This window comes from Chenopodium album, chromosome 1, assembly GCF_948465745.1.
Source record: "Chenopodium album chromosome 1, dcCheAlbu1.1, whole genome shotgun sequence".
Classification (NCBI taxonomy): domain Eukaryota; kingdom Viridiplantae; phylum Streptophyta; class Magnoliopsida; order Caryophyllales; family Amaranthaceae; genus Chenopodium; species Chenopodium album.
Window position 1 is genome coordinate 5,315,122 of NC_137834.1, and position 17,016 is coordinate 5,332,137.

Sequence of the window (17,016 nt, forward strand, 5' to 3'; positions counted from 1 at the left end):
ATATCCGACGGAATTAAAATCCGTCGGAAATTTCGGTTTTTTCCGACGGAATAATTTGCCCGTCGCAACGAGTCCGTCGCTATTTGACTGTTTTCTAGTAGTGGGTAACTCGACGTCCAAGAATGAAGTTGGTGTCTGCACGAAATACTTAAAATGTCCTCACTTTATACACATGCCTTAAAAGGAGTAGTTGTTCTACACTTGTACTATACACATGATTTAAAATATTCTAGCAATTTAATATATATACCAATATAAATTGGAGCGTCTGCATTGAGGAGATTTGGGTCTTCTACCCGGCTTGATTGAATATAAAACCAGTCTTGGGACTAGCTCTGACCATGCAACTAGCAATCTATGCTTGTAGATGAGCTGGTCATTTGACATAATATCGTACACAACATGACAAGAAAGTCACAAGTTCAAAATTTTATCCAATTCCCTGCTTCACTATCTTTTCCAAAGTGAAAATCTAGCTTAGCAGCTTAATAGTGTGGTCTGTGTACACTACATAGTATAAAAAGGCATGCATGTTGTATTTACATAAATAAATAAATAAATAATAATAAAAAAATACAAAACTCTTGTGATAGGGAGCATGATAATAGAATATAAAGAAAATCAATTTTGTAACTATAGCTTCAACTATTAGTTTAGAATTTTGATTGATTTGACCTTTGACACAACTGTCATACTCAGATCGAAACTCCTATGATATAGTCATATTCATCTATTATATTGCAACAAAAGAATTTGAGATTGGTTACAACTTGCATGGACTAATTAACCCTAGTTGGCTAGCTCGTTACATAGAGAATTCAAATAAGGAATAAAGCTAAACCTAAAATTGATTCGAATTCTTCATACTTGTTCAATTCAACTAGCTAGCTTAACTTGAAAATCTACTACTTTTTTGACTTAGACTTTTTGACGGGAAGTGTTATTCAATTTTGCCCACGTAAAAAAGCAAATTTGGCATTAGATTCTCTTCTATCATACATACTTTTATCTAGAACCACATATCCGATCATACTACAACATTATTGCTTAGCTTGCATAACTCGATCTTCGTGTATATATAGTTGATCTTCATCTATGTTGGAGTATATACATTCATCAACAAAAACTCGAGCACGAGTAAATAAACAAGAAAAGAAAACAAACAGGAAAGGAAAAACTACGTACAAAGAGGTTGATTAATTAATCAAGTGATCGAGAACGAGTGAAAATGAAGCAGCCAAATTATTCTAACCAAAACAACAATAACATTCATACCCTAGATGAACGTGAGAGTTACTTTTCTTACATATTGTCACCTTACAAGGGTAGTAACCACAAAAAGAAACAAATTAATGGTCCTCAAAGGGTGGAGAGCGCGATCAAGAATGGTGATAATAAGAAATGTAATGGGGATGTCGATTGTGAAGCTGAGGTTTTTATTCGATTGAAGCATAAGAAGCTCGAGCTTAGCAAGACCATGTCCATGGTGATGATTGATTAAGATCTGAATTATGTATTTAATTATATGATGCATGCTCATGCATATTCTATTATTATCCTTAAAGGGTTGCTTGTAATTTAATGATGCTAGTAATATGAAGCTAGCATTATAAAAATGTGTGTGTATTGTGTAAGATATATAACCATGTAGGGTATATCGATCTCTAGGTGTTTTGTGCTAAACAATTTGTTGAACATCATCATATATGTTGAGTCCTTGTTTATATATAATTGAGATCGATATATTCAACGATGTGAGAGTTAAATAATCTTTTCATCCATCAATATCGCCCATGTGTATACATAAATTTACGCTTATTATCACTAATTAATTCTTTATATCATAATCTATTTTCGCCGCCTAACCAAAAAGTGTATACCAAGAGTCCAAGACAACTAACTCATCTTACCCAAAAAAAAAAAAAACTATGCTTTGAATGAGAGGTTCAATTCAAAACTTGCTTACAACGATGACAGTTAGTTAGATGTTGAACAAAAACTCAAGCAACATTATCTACTATATACTTCCTCTGTTTAGGATTAGTTGCAATACGGGTATGGGCACATAAATTAAGACGAGAGTCGGTGGGTTTTGGTCCCCACATGATGTATGGGTTTTTAAAAAAACCCTAATAATAATAATGAAAAGGAAGTTAGTGAGTATTGGTCTCTACATGGGTACTAATGTACTATTGATATTTTGCTAGGAAAAACTTGCTAAAATCAGTAAGTTACAATTAAAAACATCCATTTTAAGCACTGTTGCAACTTATTCCAAACGAAGTTATTATATACTCTTATTTAAACGGCCGTGCCTCTATTCTAGCCAATGCACTTTGTGTCTCGTGTCTTTCTCTACATGCTCCAATTATACTACTGTAAATTTGTAATTGTTGTGTACAAAATTATATGACACCAAAAATGATTACAAATATACAATAAGTATAAAGTAAATTATATTCCTTGAAACACTATGTCTCCATGGCTGCGCTTCTGTTTATCCTTTGCTTTATTAGGGAATTGGATGTAGAATAAGTAATGTTGAGATGCCTAGTTCTAGCAGTAATATCTTATGAGATTAAGTATAATACGTAGCTTTCCCCAATTCCCTTGATCTATTTAACAACAAAAAATAAAAATAATAATAGTAAAAAAAAAAGATAAAAAGCTTTTATTAATTGTTCTTCAAAATTTTTGGCTGTTAATTGTATTGAAGATTGCACACGTATTCTTCAATTTATAATACTTGCAACAATTTGACATATTCACGATTCATATGCTTGTAGATCATATTAAATTTGATTATATACGTAGTATATATTTGCTAATTTTATGAAGACTAAACTCCATTAGATATCTTTAAATTAGGCTTTGATCCATACACCTAATGTCCTAATTCAAATAACATTTACTAATAATAATAATTTAAGTTTAGTTAAATATTTTTTAGTTCAATAAATATAAGTAAAGTTTAGCAAAAAAAAAGTTCAATTCAATAAAAATTAAGTTTTAATTAGTTAAATATCAGTACCTTTAAACATCAAATATAATAGAGAATTAGTTAAAAATAGGCTTAATCAACAAAAATAATTTAAATTTGGCAAAAAAAATTTAATGAAATAAAAAGAACTTCACTTCATCAAAAATAAGTTGAATAAAACATGCTCTTAATTTCAATATATTACGGAGAATTGAATATAATTACAAATTAATTGAAACCGTTGTGAAAAGAATACACATGATCTAACTCTCAATAAAGACCTACATTGACAAGTGCATTGATCAAATAGATCACGGTCGATCGATGTAATTACATACATGTAAATAATACATACATAAGAAAACATTATTAGCAAATCATATATATCCTTCAATATTTCCAAAGACTCGTCCCTTCAAACTTCTGACGTCTTCTATTGATGAAGTCCTCAGCTTTAGCATCAACATCTTCATAGACATTGTTGTTCTTACAACCATGTCCATATTGCTGCGGCTGCATCGTCTTTGCGCTTCTATCACCTCGTTGTTGTTTCGCCTTCATCGGTGACAATACATGAGAGAAGTAGATGTTGTATTCGTCTAACATACTCTCTGTACGAACTACCTTACTCGATTTTGTGTACGACGACATTTTAATCTTAAATTACTTTGAAGATATTGATGATGATGATGATGATGAATGTAATTAGGACTTGAAAAATTTTGTGGTTTAGATTTGATGAGTAAAACATCGCCTTGGAAGACATATATATAGGTGTTGCTTGCTACGGTGTATTTAATTATATTGTACTTTCTTAAGCACGTTTTTAATTTGTGATAAATGGTAATGAATTTATAAATACATAATCATGCTTCTAAAATTTTAACGTCCAACAAATCCCAAAGTATTAACTTTTTAATTTAACTTACTAAATGACCCTATAATAATTTATGCACTAATGTAGTGATATGTACACGTTAGAATCTTTAAAGCATATGCATTAAGCTAAGCTAATCGATCATATAGTATTAGTATATGATATGAGCTAATTAAGTTTTATGGCGTATAAAGTAATAATTAAGGTTCCATGTATTTTTCTACGATGTGTTTTTACGGAATACAAATTATGCTAGGTTTAATATACGTAGTTCTACTTGTTTATCATAGGTGCAGTAGTAGCCTTATTAGAGTTCTACTCCGTTAATTAATTAATTGCATGTTTATTGTAAGTTATAATAAACTCAATAAAAAAAAAAAAATTATATTATGGAGTACTGGAGTTCTTGCTTAGCTACACACGGAGTATAATTTGTCCGTTATTAATTTTATTTTTTTGGTTGAAAAGGAACTAGATTAGAATAAGAAAATAACGTTAAGGTTCATACAGACCACGTTAATTAGGTGACATGCCACCGAAATTAGAGGGCCACTTAGGGCCAATACAACAGTTTACATTAGAGTCATCAGCAGACAAAATATTACAGGAGCTAAGTACAACATTAAACTGCAGCAGCCAATCCGGATCAGGCATGATAGAGTTAGGAGTGAGGGGAAGCTCAGCCTTAGCTTTCCTGGCCATAGAATCCACCAGCTTCAGTCTTGCCCTTGGAACATACACCAGAGTTAAATCTTCGCACAATTGAAGAAGGTCCCTGCAGGTCATGAATAAGTAATATGCTTCATTAGAGGGAGTGTTATGGTTATTAATACCATAGACCGCTCTTTGACAGTCAGAATAGACCACAGCACCAGACCAATTCTTAGCATGAATCAAGTACAGTCCTGCCATGATTGCTAGAGTTTCAGCAATAAGAGCAGAAGGAGCAGCTAGGTGTCTAGCTAGACCACCCAGCCACCTACCAGATGGGTTCAAACAGATGCATGCAGCACCAGCAGACAGGGAGGAAATAGAGAAGGAGGCATCCACCATAACAATATGATTAGCTACTGGGGGGGAACAAGGGACAAAGGAGGGGGGGTATGAGCTAACTGCTCTGCCAAGAACACAAATTCAAAGGATAGCCTTTTAAGAGAGCTAGAGAGAGAAGCAATTGAGCTTGAGATTTTCTGAAAAATCCAATTATTTCTTCTGTGCCAAAGCTTCCAGGCACCAAGAGCAAAGGTGAAGCTCCAAGGCTGCTGCAAGAAAGGATGGATTGAGGTAGAAGACAGATTTTCTTGTAACCATGCAAGGGTATCAGTTTGAGAAAAGAAAGAGGGAGGAGTAGACAGAGATTGCCAGAGCTCAAGTGCTCTTGGACAATCCCTTAAGACATGTAAGATGGTTTCATGGGCTGATGGACAGAAGGTGCAGAAAGGGGAGCTGGTAGTATGCTTGGAAAACAGCAGCATGGAGCTAGGCAGCCTACCCCAAGCCACTTGCCAGAGGAAAAATTTGGTAGCTGGGGGGCAGTTAAGACCCCAAATTGAGCTCCAGATTCTATCAGAGATCGAGAGAGGGTGGTTAATGAACCACAGGTGATAGTAAGCCAGTTTACAATCAAAGAAGGAACCTTTACCAAGCTGGCAGTAAGGAGAGTCTTCTTTATCAGGGAAGATGAGAGTTGCAAGGATTTTGGAGATGATATCAGGAGGTAGAGATATAGACAGGTTCTGCAGATCCCAGCCCCGGTCAGATATAATAGCATTGAGCTTCAGATCTAGCTCATGTTCTGGAATGGGACCAGCAATTAGTTCCCTCAGTGGGCCACACCCACTCCAATTATCATGCCAAACAGAGCAATGATTACCACTACCCACCAGCCACTGAGTAAAGTGGGCATAAATGTCCCACCCTTTACCAAGGGCTTGCCAAACATGAGATCCATTCTTGAAGGATGTAGGGAGGGTCCTTCTACAATACTTATCTCTGATAATATTTGAGGAAATGTTGGCTGAATTATGGATTTTCCAACACAACTTGGCAAGAAGAGCTAGATTTTGAGAGTGAGTCTCTCTAAACCCCAATCCCCCACATTCCTTAGGACCACATAGATAGTGCCAGGCAATAAGAGGAGATTTCTTTGATGACTGGTCAGAACCCCAAAAGAACTTATTGCAAACTTGATCAAGCTGATTGCAAGTTTTCTTTGGAAGAAGAATAGCTTGCATAGAGTATTGAGAGATGCTTTGGAGAGAGGATTTTATGAGGATAGCCCTTCCCGCTTTAGATAGGCAATTAGCCTTCCAAGATGAGAGTTTGGATTTCAACTTAGTGACAATATGATTGACTTGGGAAATAGAAGGTCTCTTATCTGTCAAGGGAAAGCCTAGGTACATCCCAAGGTCGGAGGTGATAGGAATGTCAAGAGTGGATGAGAAGAAATCCTTGATATGCTCCGAGACATTCTTAGAGAAATAAAGTTGGCTTTTAGCATTATTCATTTTTTGGCCGGAGAGAGAAAAGAAGAGATCAAGTGTTTGAGTAAGAGAGAGAAGGGTTTGGTGGCTAGCTTCCCCAAAGAGGATGAGGTCATCCGCAAAAAGGAGGTGAGAGATAGAGAGAGAGTTTTTTCTAAAGGAGAAGGGGATCCACTCCCCTTTTTCACAAGCCTCTTTGACGAGAGAAGAAAGGTACTCCATGCACATAATAAAGATGTAGGGGGAGATGGGGTCCCCTTGTCGAATGCCTCTAGAAGCACTAAAAGCGGGAGTTAGCTTACCATTCACCATTACTTGAAAAGAAGGAGAGGAAACACAACTCATGATGAGCTTAACCGAAGGTTCATCAAAACCATTCCTCACCAAGCATGTTTTAACAAAAGACCATTCAAGCCTATCATAGGCTTTCTCCAAATCTAGCTTGATGGCAAACCAAGCTCTATTGCCACTCTTCTTTTTCATAGAGTGTAGAATCTCGGAGGCCGCAATGAAATTATTCTCACATCCCCTACCGGGTAGGAAACTACTTTGGTTAGGAGAGATGAGAGAATGAAGGAATGGCCTAATCCTACTCACAAGGATCTTAGAGATGATCTTGTAGGCCGTGTTACACAAACTGATAGGTCTATATTGCTTGATTGTTTCCAGGTGCTCAACTTTGGGAATGAGAGTGATGGAGGTGGAATTTAAGTGAGAGGGGATGGAGCAGCTAGGGAAGCATTGATTCACAAAGGATTGGATATCCGGCCAAATAACACCCCAATGCTCTTGGAAGAAGAAGGGATGGAAACCATCTATACCCGGGGCTTTGAACTTTCCCATACTAAACACGGCACTATGAATTTCATGCAAGGCTGGAAGGTGAGAGATCTTAATGGTGTCACTATAGGAGAGAGTGTGGTTAGGGGAAGAGTGTAGCTCGGAGGTAAATAGGAGGGAGAAGTAGTTATTTATGTGGGAGTGAAGATGGAGAGGGGGAACTGGCTCACCCACCTCATTTATGAGGTTTTCAATGCGATTCCTTCTTCTTCTGATGATGACAGAAGTATGGAAGAACTTTGAGTTTCTATCCCCACAAGATAGCTAACTAACTCTAGATCTTAGAGCCCAGAAAGCCTCTTCTTGAGCATACAGGGAACTGATCTCCTCAGAGAGTTTGGCTTCCAAGATGTGAAGGAACTGGTTTGAGGGGTCCCGTTCTAAGGCTGCTTGGGTCCCCCCAAGTCTCCTAGCCAATCTGGAAGCTCTTTTGGTAGGGTTAGGGGCATTTTCTTTTTCCCAAGAAGAGATGATGGAGGATAAGGTAGAAAGTTTGGAGGGTAGAGAGTGGTTTAGGGTTGGCCACTGGGAGTTAATGAGCAGTCTGAAGGAAGGTTCGAAATACCAGAGAAGTTCCATCTTGAAGGCTCTTTGAGAGGGAATATGGGGATTAGAGGGAGAAGAGGAGAGCTTTATGGGAGCATGATCTGAGGTAGTTCTAGGAAGGTGAATAAAAGAGGAGTCAGGAAAGGTTTGAAGCCAAGAAGCATTGACCAGAGCCCTATCCAACCTCTGAAGGATAGGCCTTCTCCTGCATTTATTCGTCCAGGTAAATTTATTACCCGAATATCCCAGGTCAGTCAGACCACATTCAGTAATACAATGATGGAATCTATTAACACGCCTCATATTCAAGGGAACACCCCCTAGCTTTTCACTAGCACACAAAACATCATTGAAGTCACCAATAACCAACCACGGAATAGAAATATTAGAAGACATGTTTTCCAAATCAATCCAAGTTTCCTGTCTACGTCTAAAGTTGGGGCTAGCATATATTGCGGAGATAAAGAAGGAAAGGTCTGAGTTTATTACCTTCATAACACCATGTATAGCGTGAAGATCACTACCAAAAGCATGGAAGTCTAGCACAGCAGCGTTCCAAAGGAGCAGAACACCACCCGTCATACCCCGAGGTTCGGCAAGATAATAACTATCATACGGAAGACCTTTAATGATGTGCTCTGTATGAGCACGGCTAGTCTTAGTTTCAGACAGGAACAAAAGATCCGGCTTATGCTCCGAGATGAGATGATTGATGTTGGTACGAAAACCTTTTCGAGAGATACCTCTCGTATTCCAGGCAAGAACTATCATCGGTTCAGGCAAGGGGTTTTGGAAGTATATCTCCTTTTATAGTGTCACTTTAATTGATTTTTGCACTATTTTATCATAATACATTTTAACTAATGAAAATTACATTATAGTTATTAAAAAAAAATTGCAATTTTGGTGCTCCAACCATCAATTTATACTTTTAGTTAAGGCGATCATCTTACAATAAAATAATCGTAATTTCTATACATAAATTATCAAAGGTCGGAATATTCTGAAGTATGAACATAGTACTCCGATCCATATCTGTCATAAATGAAAATTAATACTTTTTATAATCATTGGAGAGGATACAATACTGTATTAACATTACCCAACAAAATGCCATCGATTTGGTTACGGAATACTTAGCTACAATGTATGAGGCCATCTTCTTTATTCCTTTTTAGGCGCTTGTTATTTTGTTTAGATTCCTTAGATGTATAAGTACAATGTAGCTGCCTAATTAGAGTTCTAATTTGGTAGCTGAGCTGATTTATTAACATATACTCGTATATTACTTGTACACCTACAATGAATTAGTATATTTTATAAATATTTTTTTCGCAACTAATGGCTTTAAGCTGATTAAATTTCTTTCTTATCTTCAAAAACTTATAAATTCTACGTACTAACATTAATCCCCATTTCAGTTATTTATTTTGATGAAATCCAGTTAAGCTATTCTATGATTAAATTCCTTATTCTATCCAATTTTGAGATCAATGAGATTAAGAATAAAAAAAAAATAATAAAAAAAAAAAATAAAAAAAAAAAAAACCTGAATTTTAGTCATATTTGGTGAATTAATTACGTCATTACGTGTGTTCTTGCATAATCGGTTTTTTATTTTTATTTTTATTTTTATTTTTATTTTTATTTATTTAGAAAAGGAATTCTTGCATAGTCTTACTTTTACTTTAATTGATTAAGTCAAAGAAGAGTAAGAATTTGTATGTGGCTAATAACTTGGTCCACAAATTTGTAATTTATTAATTAAAATTTAAAAAGGATGTACAAAAAGTAAATTATATTCCTTAAAACACTATGTTCCTATGTTGCCACGGCTGCGCTTCGATTATTTTTTCTTTGCTTTACTTGCTTTATTAGGCAATTGGATTGTGAATAAAGAATGTTGAGATGTCCGCAAATTTTGTCATTTTTTCTAAAATGCTTTTCTGTAATATTTTATTATGATTGGTTGTTTAGCTTTTCCTATTTCCCTTGATCTACACAACAACAACAATAACAAAAAAAAAAAAAAAAAAAAAAAAAAAAGGAAATAATAAATATCCAAAAAAGATTGTACTTCGTATTAAAAATAAAATAATACCTCCACTCATTTAAATATTAGAAAAACATATTCATGTGGCCTTATGCTATCATTAGATTCGTCTTACGTATATATATATATATATTTTTTAATAATTTTTAAAACTATTGTATTGAATAATATTGATAATTTTAATCACAATTTAAGTTTCTCAGACTTTTGTTTGTCCCACTTGCGTGATAATTATTTTCAATATATATATTTGAGTAATTGAATGTACATATAAAACTTCAACTATACTTTTTTTTAAAATTACTTGTGAAAAATTTCATACTTTGACATAAAAAATTAAATTTTATTCGTATTTTAGCAAATTTATTTAAAAATTATATATTGCATCAATTCTTAAATTTGTAATATTTTGAGTGTCATAATTATAATACTTTAACTGTATCATGTATTTACTTGTTATCGAATTAATCATAATACAATGTAATGATGTATAGATACAAATTAGTTGAATAAGTGATCAAACTTCTAATAAAGACCTAAAATCACAAGGTGACGAGAAGGGGGTATATATATATATTAAGGAATGATTTATAATTTATGACACAAGCAACTAAGCAAGAATTCAAAAGAATGTAACAAGTGATATTACTATTGCATTGATCAAACAATACATCCATGGATTATAATTTTATGTAAAATTCATACATTCACAAATCATATACTACAACTTTGCTTCAATACTTCAAAAGACTAGTCCCTTCAAACTTTTGACGTCTTCTCTTAATGAAATCCTCCGCTTTAGCATCAACATCTTCGTAAGCATTGTTTTTCCTACATTCATATTGCTGCGGTTGCATCGTCTTTGCGCTTCTACTACTACTACTATCACTTCTTTGTTGTTTCATCTTCAACGGCGATAAGACATGAGAGAAGTAGATGTTGTATTCATCTAACATACTCTCTGTCCGAACTACCTTACTTGATTTTGTGTACGACGACATCTTTAATCTAAATCACTTCAAAGATGATGATGAATGTGAATAATTAAGACTTATGAAAGAGTTTTGTGGTGTAAGTTTTATGAGAAAACCTTGGCCTTAGCTTGGAAGGCATATATATAGGTGTTGCTACATTATTCATTTAATTATATTGTTCTTTCTTAAGCACGTTTTACATATGTAAACATATGCATGTATGGTATAGGAATTTTATATTTACATCGATCATGCTTCTATAATTTTAACGTCTCATTCAACAAATCTCAAAGCATTATTATTATTTAAGTTTTTAGCTTAACTAATAACTAAATGATTAATGATCTTCTAATCAATGTACTGATGTAGTGAACTAGTGATATATACACGTCAGAATCTTTAAAGCATATGCTACATTATCTTATACATTTAGTATAAGATATAATCTAAGTGTTATAAATATATTGAAATAATAATAACTACGTATATGCATGTAAAGTAACTAGTAAGCTAAGGTTCCACGTATCTTTCTACACGGCGCACCAGCGTTTGGTCCCCCTTTCGGCTACAAATTCGGCAAGAGTTTAATCAGAAATTAAATATAAATAATCTAACTTAAGTTAAAGAAGATCCAATTAATCAATGGGATAAGAACGTCATAGAGTCGTATTAAATTAGACACTTTGTTATTTTTTATAGAGTATAAAATCAATGGGATAAGAAGGTCATAGAATCGAATCTCACCTTATCCTCCTTCCAAGTGAAATATTAAATATAGGGTAGGAAGAGAAAGAAATCTCATGTGAGGCGGTATAATAGATCGAGTATATAACTCATATCATAAGCTTAAACCATTATCTTAAACTTTTGATGAAAACGGTCATTTAACAATTATTTATTCGTTTAATAGAGCTAGTGTAGCTGCCTAATTAGAGCTTTACTAAATTCAGAGGCTTTTTTCTTAATCATACGTACACTTTGTCCATGTTTTTATGGTCGGCCTACTTTAAAAATTAATCAAATGTTTAATGGAAATTTTTTATTAACTTGATTAAGCAAAGATTTTGGATGCATTGGATGTGATCAGATATGTGACACCTCCCGCGTATCTAGCTTCAGAAACTACAAGTGGAAAGCCTTGAGTTTGTTTCAAAAAGGTTGTACAATACAATAATTAAGGGAATTCCAAAGATCACTTTATTTTTATGAACAAAAAACAATGCAAGAATCGATCACTTTGTTTTCTTCTGTTTTAAATTAATATTTAGGGGTTGTTTAGTTGGATCATTTAGAATGGGTTGAATTGGAGTTAGAATTCATTCTATCTATTTTCGTTTTTTAATTTTTAATTTTAATTTTAATTTTTTTTTGTTTAGTTTTTTAAGTAATGGAACCTTATACCCAAGGGGTTCTAACCCTGATTTATCTCATACCCCTAGAATCCCATACCCACCTCTCATATATATATTTTATACTCTATCACGCTTCCTCACACGAGAGCTCATTGAGCTTGAAACGTGGATGCAGCATATGCCTTCCTCATACTCATCGCTTAATATTCTACTTGAAAGTGGGGGTGGATGAGATTTGAATCCGTGATCTTTGTGTTATGTTAATTTCAATATCATGTTAGAGGATCAACTCAACCAAAACTTTAAGCTAATGGTTGAGACCCAGAAATATGTTTTACAGTCTGTCAATATTCCAACTTCCAACCATAAAACCAAACAACATTAAACTAGTATGAGTTTTAGAATTCGTACCTTCTTATTATTATGTGATTTCATACCAACCCATTCCAATTTGATGAACCAAATACCCCCTTAGAGGTAATAACTAACAAAACAACATTCTATGTTTAATAATTGCAGGTGATATGGCATGCATTAAGAAGCTAAGGGATTAGTGAAGGATCTTTGCAGATGATCACCTCAAATAGACTCCCATGCTTTTGAACCAACATCTCTTTGAAAATAACACTAATGTAGCATTTTGTCAGCATTAGATTAGATAAATAAGAGACAATATATACTCCTTGTCTTAAAAAACATACTCAACCAAAAATATAAAGCTGATAGTTGAGGCTTATGATTGATTTAAACTCTCTCACGCTCCCTCAATTGATAGCTCATTTGACTTGATGTGTACATGCAGCATGGGCCCACCATACACAACGCTCAATATTCCAATACGAAAGGAGGGATGCGTGAGATTCGAACCCGTGATCTTTGTGTCACATTAGTGCCAGCTGTGACTATTTTTTTTTTGGACAAGAGCAAAGGAACAAACAAACTAAAGAAAATTAAGCATATTGAGACGACAGCGATATCGTGTGCTTGTTTGACCTGGTCTCTCATAACCTTTAGGATGGTGCATCTTTTGAAGGAAGCACCCACCTCTTTTATCTCATTTACCATCCACGAAATCTCAATATCCTTACCTATGCGGTCTTGAAGGTTGTTGATGAGGGATGTAGAATCCGAGAGGACAAGGAGCTGAGTCCCTGTTTGCCCTTGGCACTAGCCCATTTCATAGCTTCCAAACATGCCCAAGATTCACACTATAGTGATGAATTTGCAGCCTCATGCCTTCCTCCTTCATCTGTGGTTCCTTCAAAACCATTTCCTATCACTGACCATCCAATCCCAGCCCTCTTGGTCCTTTTATCCCACGATCCATCCACTCCGACCAAGAAGGTGTCAAATATGTCTTTTTCTTATCCTAGTTGGACATTATTAAACCCAGGTGGAAGGAAAGGGCCTTCCCTTTCCTCATCTGCATTATTATAATGCTAATTTTCACTATGAATGAAGGTCTCGTGATCATGCATTGCTTGGTTAATGAATTCCGTAACCAAGCTTGCTCCTCCATTTGTACTATTGAAACTCCTTGCATTCCTCGTTTTCTAAAGTCCCCATAAGGTTGCAATAAACAAAGTCATACAGGTACTGTTCTTACCATCCTCGCTAGTGAACATCAGGATAAAAGATTGGATCGATCCATTCTCTCAAAGAATCGAACCTATCAGAATCAGAGCAAATTGCTAGAGAACTATTTCCCCAGACCTCTTTTCTAGAATACAAAACCTGAATAAGTGTTAGCTGTCTTCCGCCTCCACCCCACAATAGCCACGGGAATCGTTAATTTGGATATCCCTGCTGGCTAAATTCACCTTGACTGCAATTCCATTTTGGTAAAGCTTCCACAAAAATATCTTCCATTTTGGTTGGATGTTCATCCTCCATATAAGCTTTTCAAAATTTTTGTCCCTATTGTTGTGAGTACACCTCCATTTGAATCATCTTCTTGCATGAGGAAGTAGTAGCCCGTTTATACTGTATATTTTCCCGAGGGGTGAAACTTCCAGTAGATGAAATCATCCTTACTGGAGGAGAGGAGTTCGATTGATAATATGGACCTTGCGCTTTCCCAATCAAAGCATTCTCTTACCTTTCCTACCTTCCATGAAGTTGTTTCCCTATCAATAAAATCACTTACCTTCCAACTCATTGCGGCCCCTAGAGTTTGCCTGGAGTTAACTATCGGTGCCTCTCCATTGACCCATGACATACTTATGGCTTTAATATTGTTCCCATTACCAGTTTTCCAAGCAAACCCTTTTTTGAAAGCATCTATGACCTTTTGTAGACTTGAACTCCCCATTGGAGGGTTCCCTCTCCGAACATAAGGTATAGCCATCGAACAAATCCCACAAGGTTGCATCCCTCTGTGCACCCTAGATAGCAACAACTACAGATTTAAGTGCATCCTTGTTGCTTGTTTGAAAAGGAGGGCATCATTAAGAGTTGAGGCCCTTCTGATCCCTAGACCTCCCATGCTTTTTGGGAGTTGGGTGACCATCTTACTTACCCAGTGCATACCCTTATTCCCATTGTTGGACCACCAGAACCTTGTAATTAGAGAGTCAAGTTTGTTGGCGATGCTTTGGGGGAGCTTAAGACACTTCATAACATGAGCTGAGATACTAACCAAAACCGTGTTGATAAGGACCAACTTAGCAGCTTGTGACAGGCGCAGAGAAGCCCAAGATAAATTTTTTTAGAAGCCTTATACAACAAGTATTGAAAGGAGTGACGTTTCCTTCCCTGGATGTCTATTGGGGCTCCCAAATGAATCCCCATGTTGTCCGTTTCAGTCATAGCTAGAATCCTTCTCAGATCTAACTTTGTGCCATTATCAACCCCAGGTGAAAACTTGACATAGGACTTTTGTAGATTTAATTGCCGGCCTGAAGCTGTACCAAACCTATGAAGAATATCCCTGATGCACTTGCAAGCCTCCTCATTTGCTTTAAAGAAGAGCGTAGCATCATCCGCGAAGAATAGGTGGGAGATGGAAGGGGATCTCCTAGAGACCTTCAGACCTTTGAAGAGGTTAATATCCTCTGCCAGAGTTAACATTCTTAATAGAATGTCCATACAAAAGATAAAGAGGTAAGGGGAAAGGGGGTCCCCTTGCCTTAGACTACACTTAGGCAGAAAGTGTTTTGTGGTTTTCTTGTTGATGATCGCCTTGTAGATAATTGTCTATATACACTGTGATATCATTCTGATCCAGTGCTTTGAGAAACCATAAGCTTGCATCACCTTAATTAGGAACAACCAATCCACTATGTCATATACTTTTGACATATCAATCTTGACTGCTGTAAAATTCGAGCCCTTTTTTGAGTTAATAAGATGCAGTATCTCATGGCTCATGAGAATGTTATCTTCCATGTACCTTCCTAGAATAAAAGCATGCTGGTTCTCTGTGATCAATTTTGGGAGTACCACCTTTAGTCTGTTGAAAAGACACTTAGAGATGCACTTGTAAACAGTATTACAGAGGCTAATCGGTCTGAATTGATTAGCAAATTCTAGGACTTTGACTTTTGGAATTGGAACCAGTAGGGATTGGTTCCACACTTTGAGCATGTTTTCAGTTCTTAGGAATTGATGGACACTGTCCACCACTAGTTGTCCTACCTCCCTCCAGTAGACATGAAAGAAATCAGCAGTGAACCCATCCGGCCCCGGAGATTTTGAGCTGTGGATACTAAACATAGCCTTTTTAATTTCTTGGTCCGTAAAAGGCTTGTCAAGCCATTCTTGATCAGTACCAGATAAATTAGGAATATCCAATTCCATGAGAAGTAGGTCAATGTTTTCTCCATGATTAATTTTGGAGACTGACCTATAAATATCTTTAATTGAGGTCAAGACCACCTCTTCCACCTCCTTTTGCCCTTCAACCCAAGTATCATCCTCATTCCTCAAGGTCACAATCTCATTGTGTAACTGTCGTTGTTTTACTTTCCTGTACATTGTAGGAGTTGGGCAGTCACCATATTTGGTCCGGTTTGATTTCATTTGTTGTTTCCAGAATTCAAAGCTAAGCTGGTTCTCCGAAATGATCTGATTTATTAGTTTAATGTACCCTTCTCCTTCCTGAGCCGAATTGATATTCATTCCTGAGGTATGTGGATCCTTTGTTACTTTTCTCCAATTAACACCCTAGAGCTTTTTGTTTTCCACACACTAGTATTGAATTTTCGTTCTTACTCCCGAGAGTTTCCTTGCTACTTGGAACATAGGAGAGCCATGAATTTCCACCTTTGATTCCCTTTCCACAATTTCCTTAATTTCTGTGAAGCGAAGGCACCAATTTTCAATTTGGTACGGCCTATTAAAATTATGAGAGTTTCTCTTTGAGTTGTAGGTGATAGCCGCATGATCAGAACAAATAATGGGTTCATGCACTACTATCCCATCCGCGGAGTGACGGAACCATTCCTCCATTATGTAAGCAAGATCTAATCTCTCCAAAATTAGATCCTTTCCTTCCCTTCTATTGTTCCAAGTAAACCTTGCATTGGCCCTGAGAAAGGAACTTTAGTAACATTGCTACTAAATCTCCAATCTAAGAAGGAGTTAATCCCTCTTATTTGGTTCGAGCCCCCCCACTTTGTCTGAACCACTTTCTACTTTGTTAAAATCTCTAATTACTAGCACATTTTTTAACTCTTCCAATATCCATTGGAGTTGTTCCCAAACAATTGTCCTATTCTCTACTTGGGGTTCGCCATAAAGAAACAAGACATACTTTAAATAAACTTCCATTACCTTCATAGATTTTACATAGGATGAAGTTTTTTGTAGCATACAAGCATTCCACTACACCATTAGACCAACCTAAAACTAAAAGCCCTCCACTACTTCCTTCCGAATTGCAACCAAAAATTGAAGTAGGGTGCAACATAC

The 17,016-nt window shown here is 35.8% G+C and overlaps 1 protein-coding gene across 1 annotated transcript; it reads right to left on the bottom strand.

The window, feature by feature from the left end:
• Nucleotides 1-14,083: 14,083 nt before the first annotated feature.
• LOC145627152 (uncharacterized) lies at nt 14,084-15,174 on the bottom strand. The gene is made up of 2 exons (XM_081679551.1): nt 14,744-15,174; nt 14,084-14,489 (listed from the first exon to the last, which is right to left on the bottom strand). The coding sequence occupies exons 1-2, from the start codon at nt 15,172-15,174 to the stop codon at nt 14,084-14,086; spliced, it is 837 nt and encodes a 278-aa protein (XP_081535677.1).
• Nucleotides 15,175-17,016: the final 1,842 nt, after the last annotated feature.

Coding starts and splice junctions, on each gene's coding strand:
- LOC145627152 (XM_081679551.1), bottom strand. CDS start 15,174: ATGTTAACTCTGGCAGAGGATATTAACCTCTTCAAAGGTCTGAAGGTC. Junction 14,490..14,743: donor TCCTTATCAACACGGTTTTG/GTTAGTATCTCA, acceptor GTTGCTATCTAG/GGTGCACAGAGGGATGCAAC.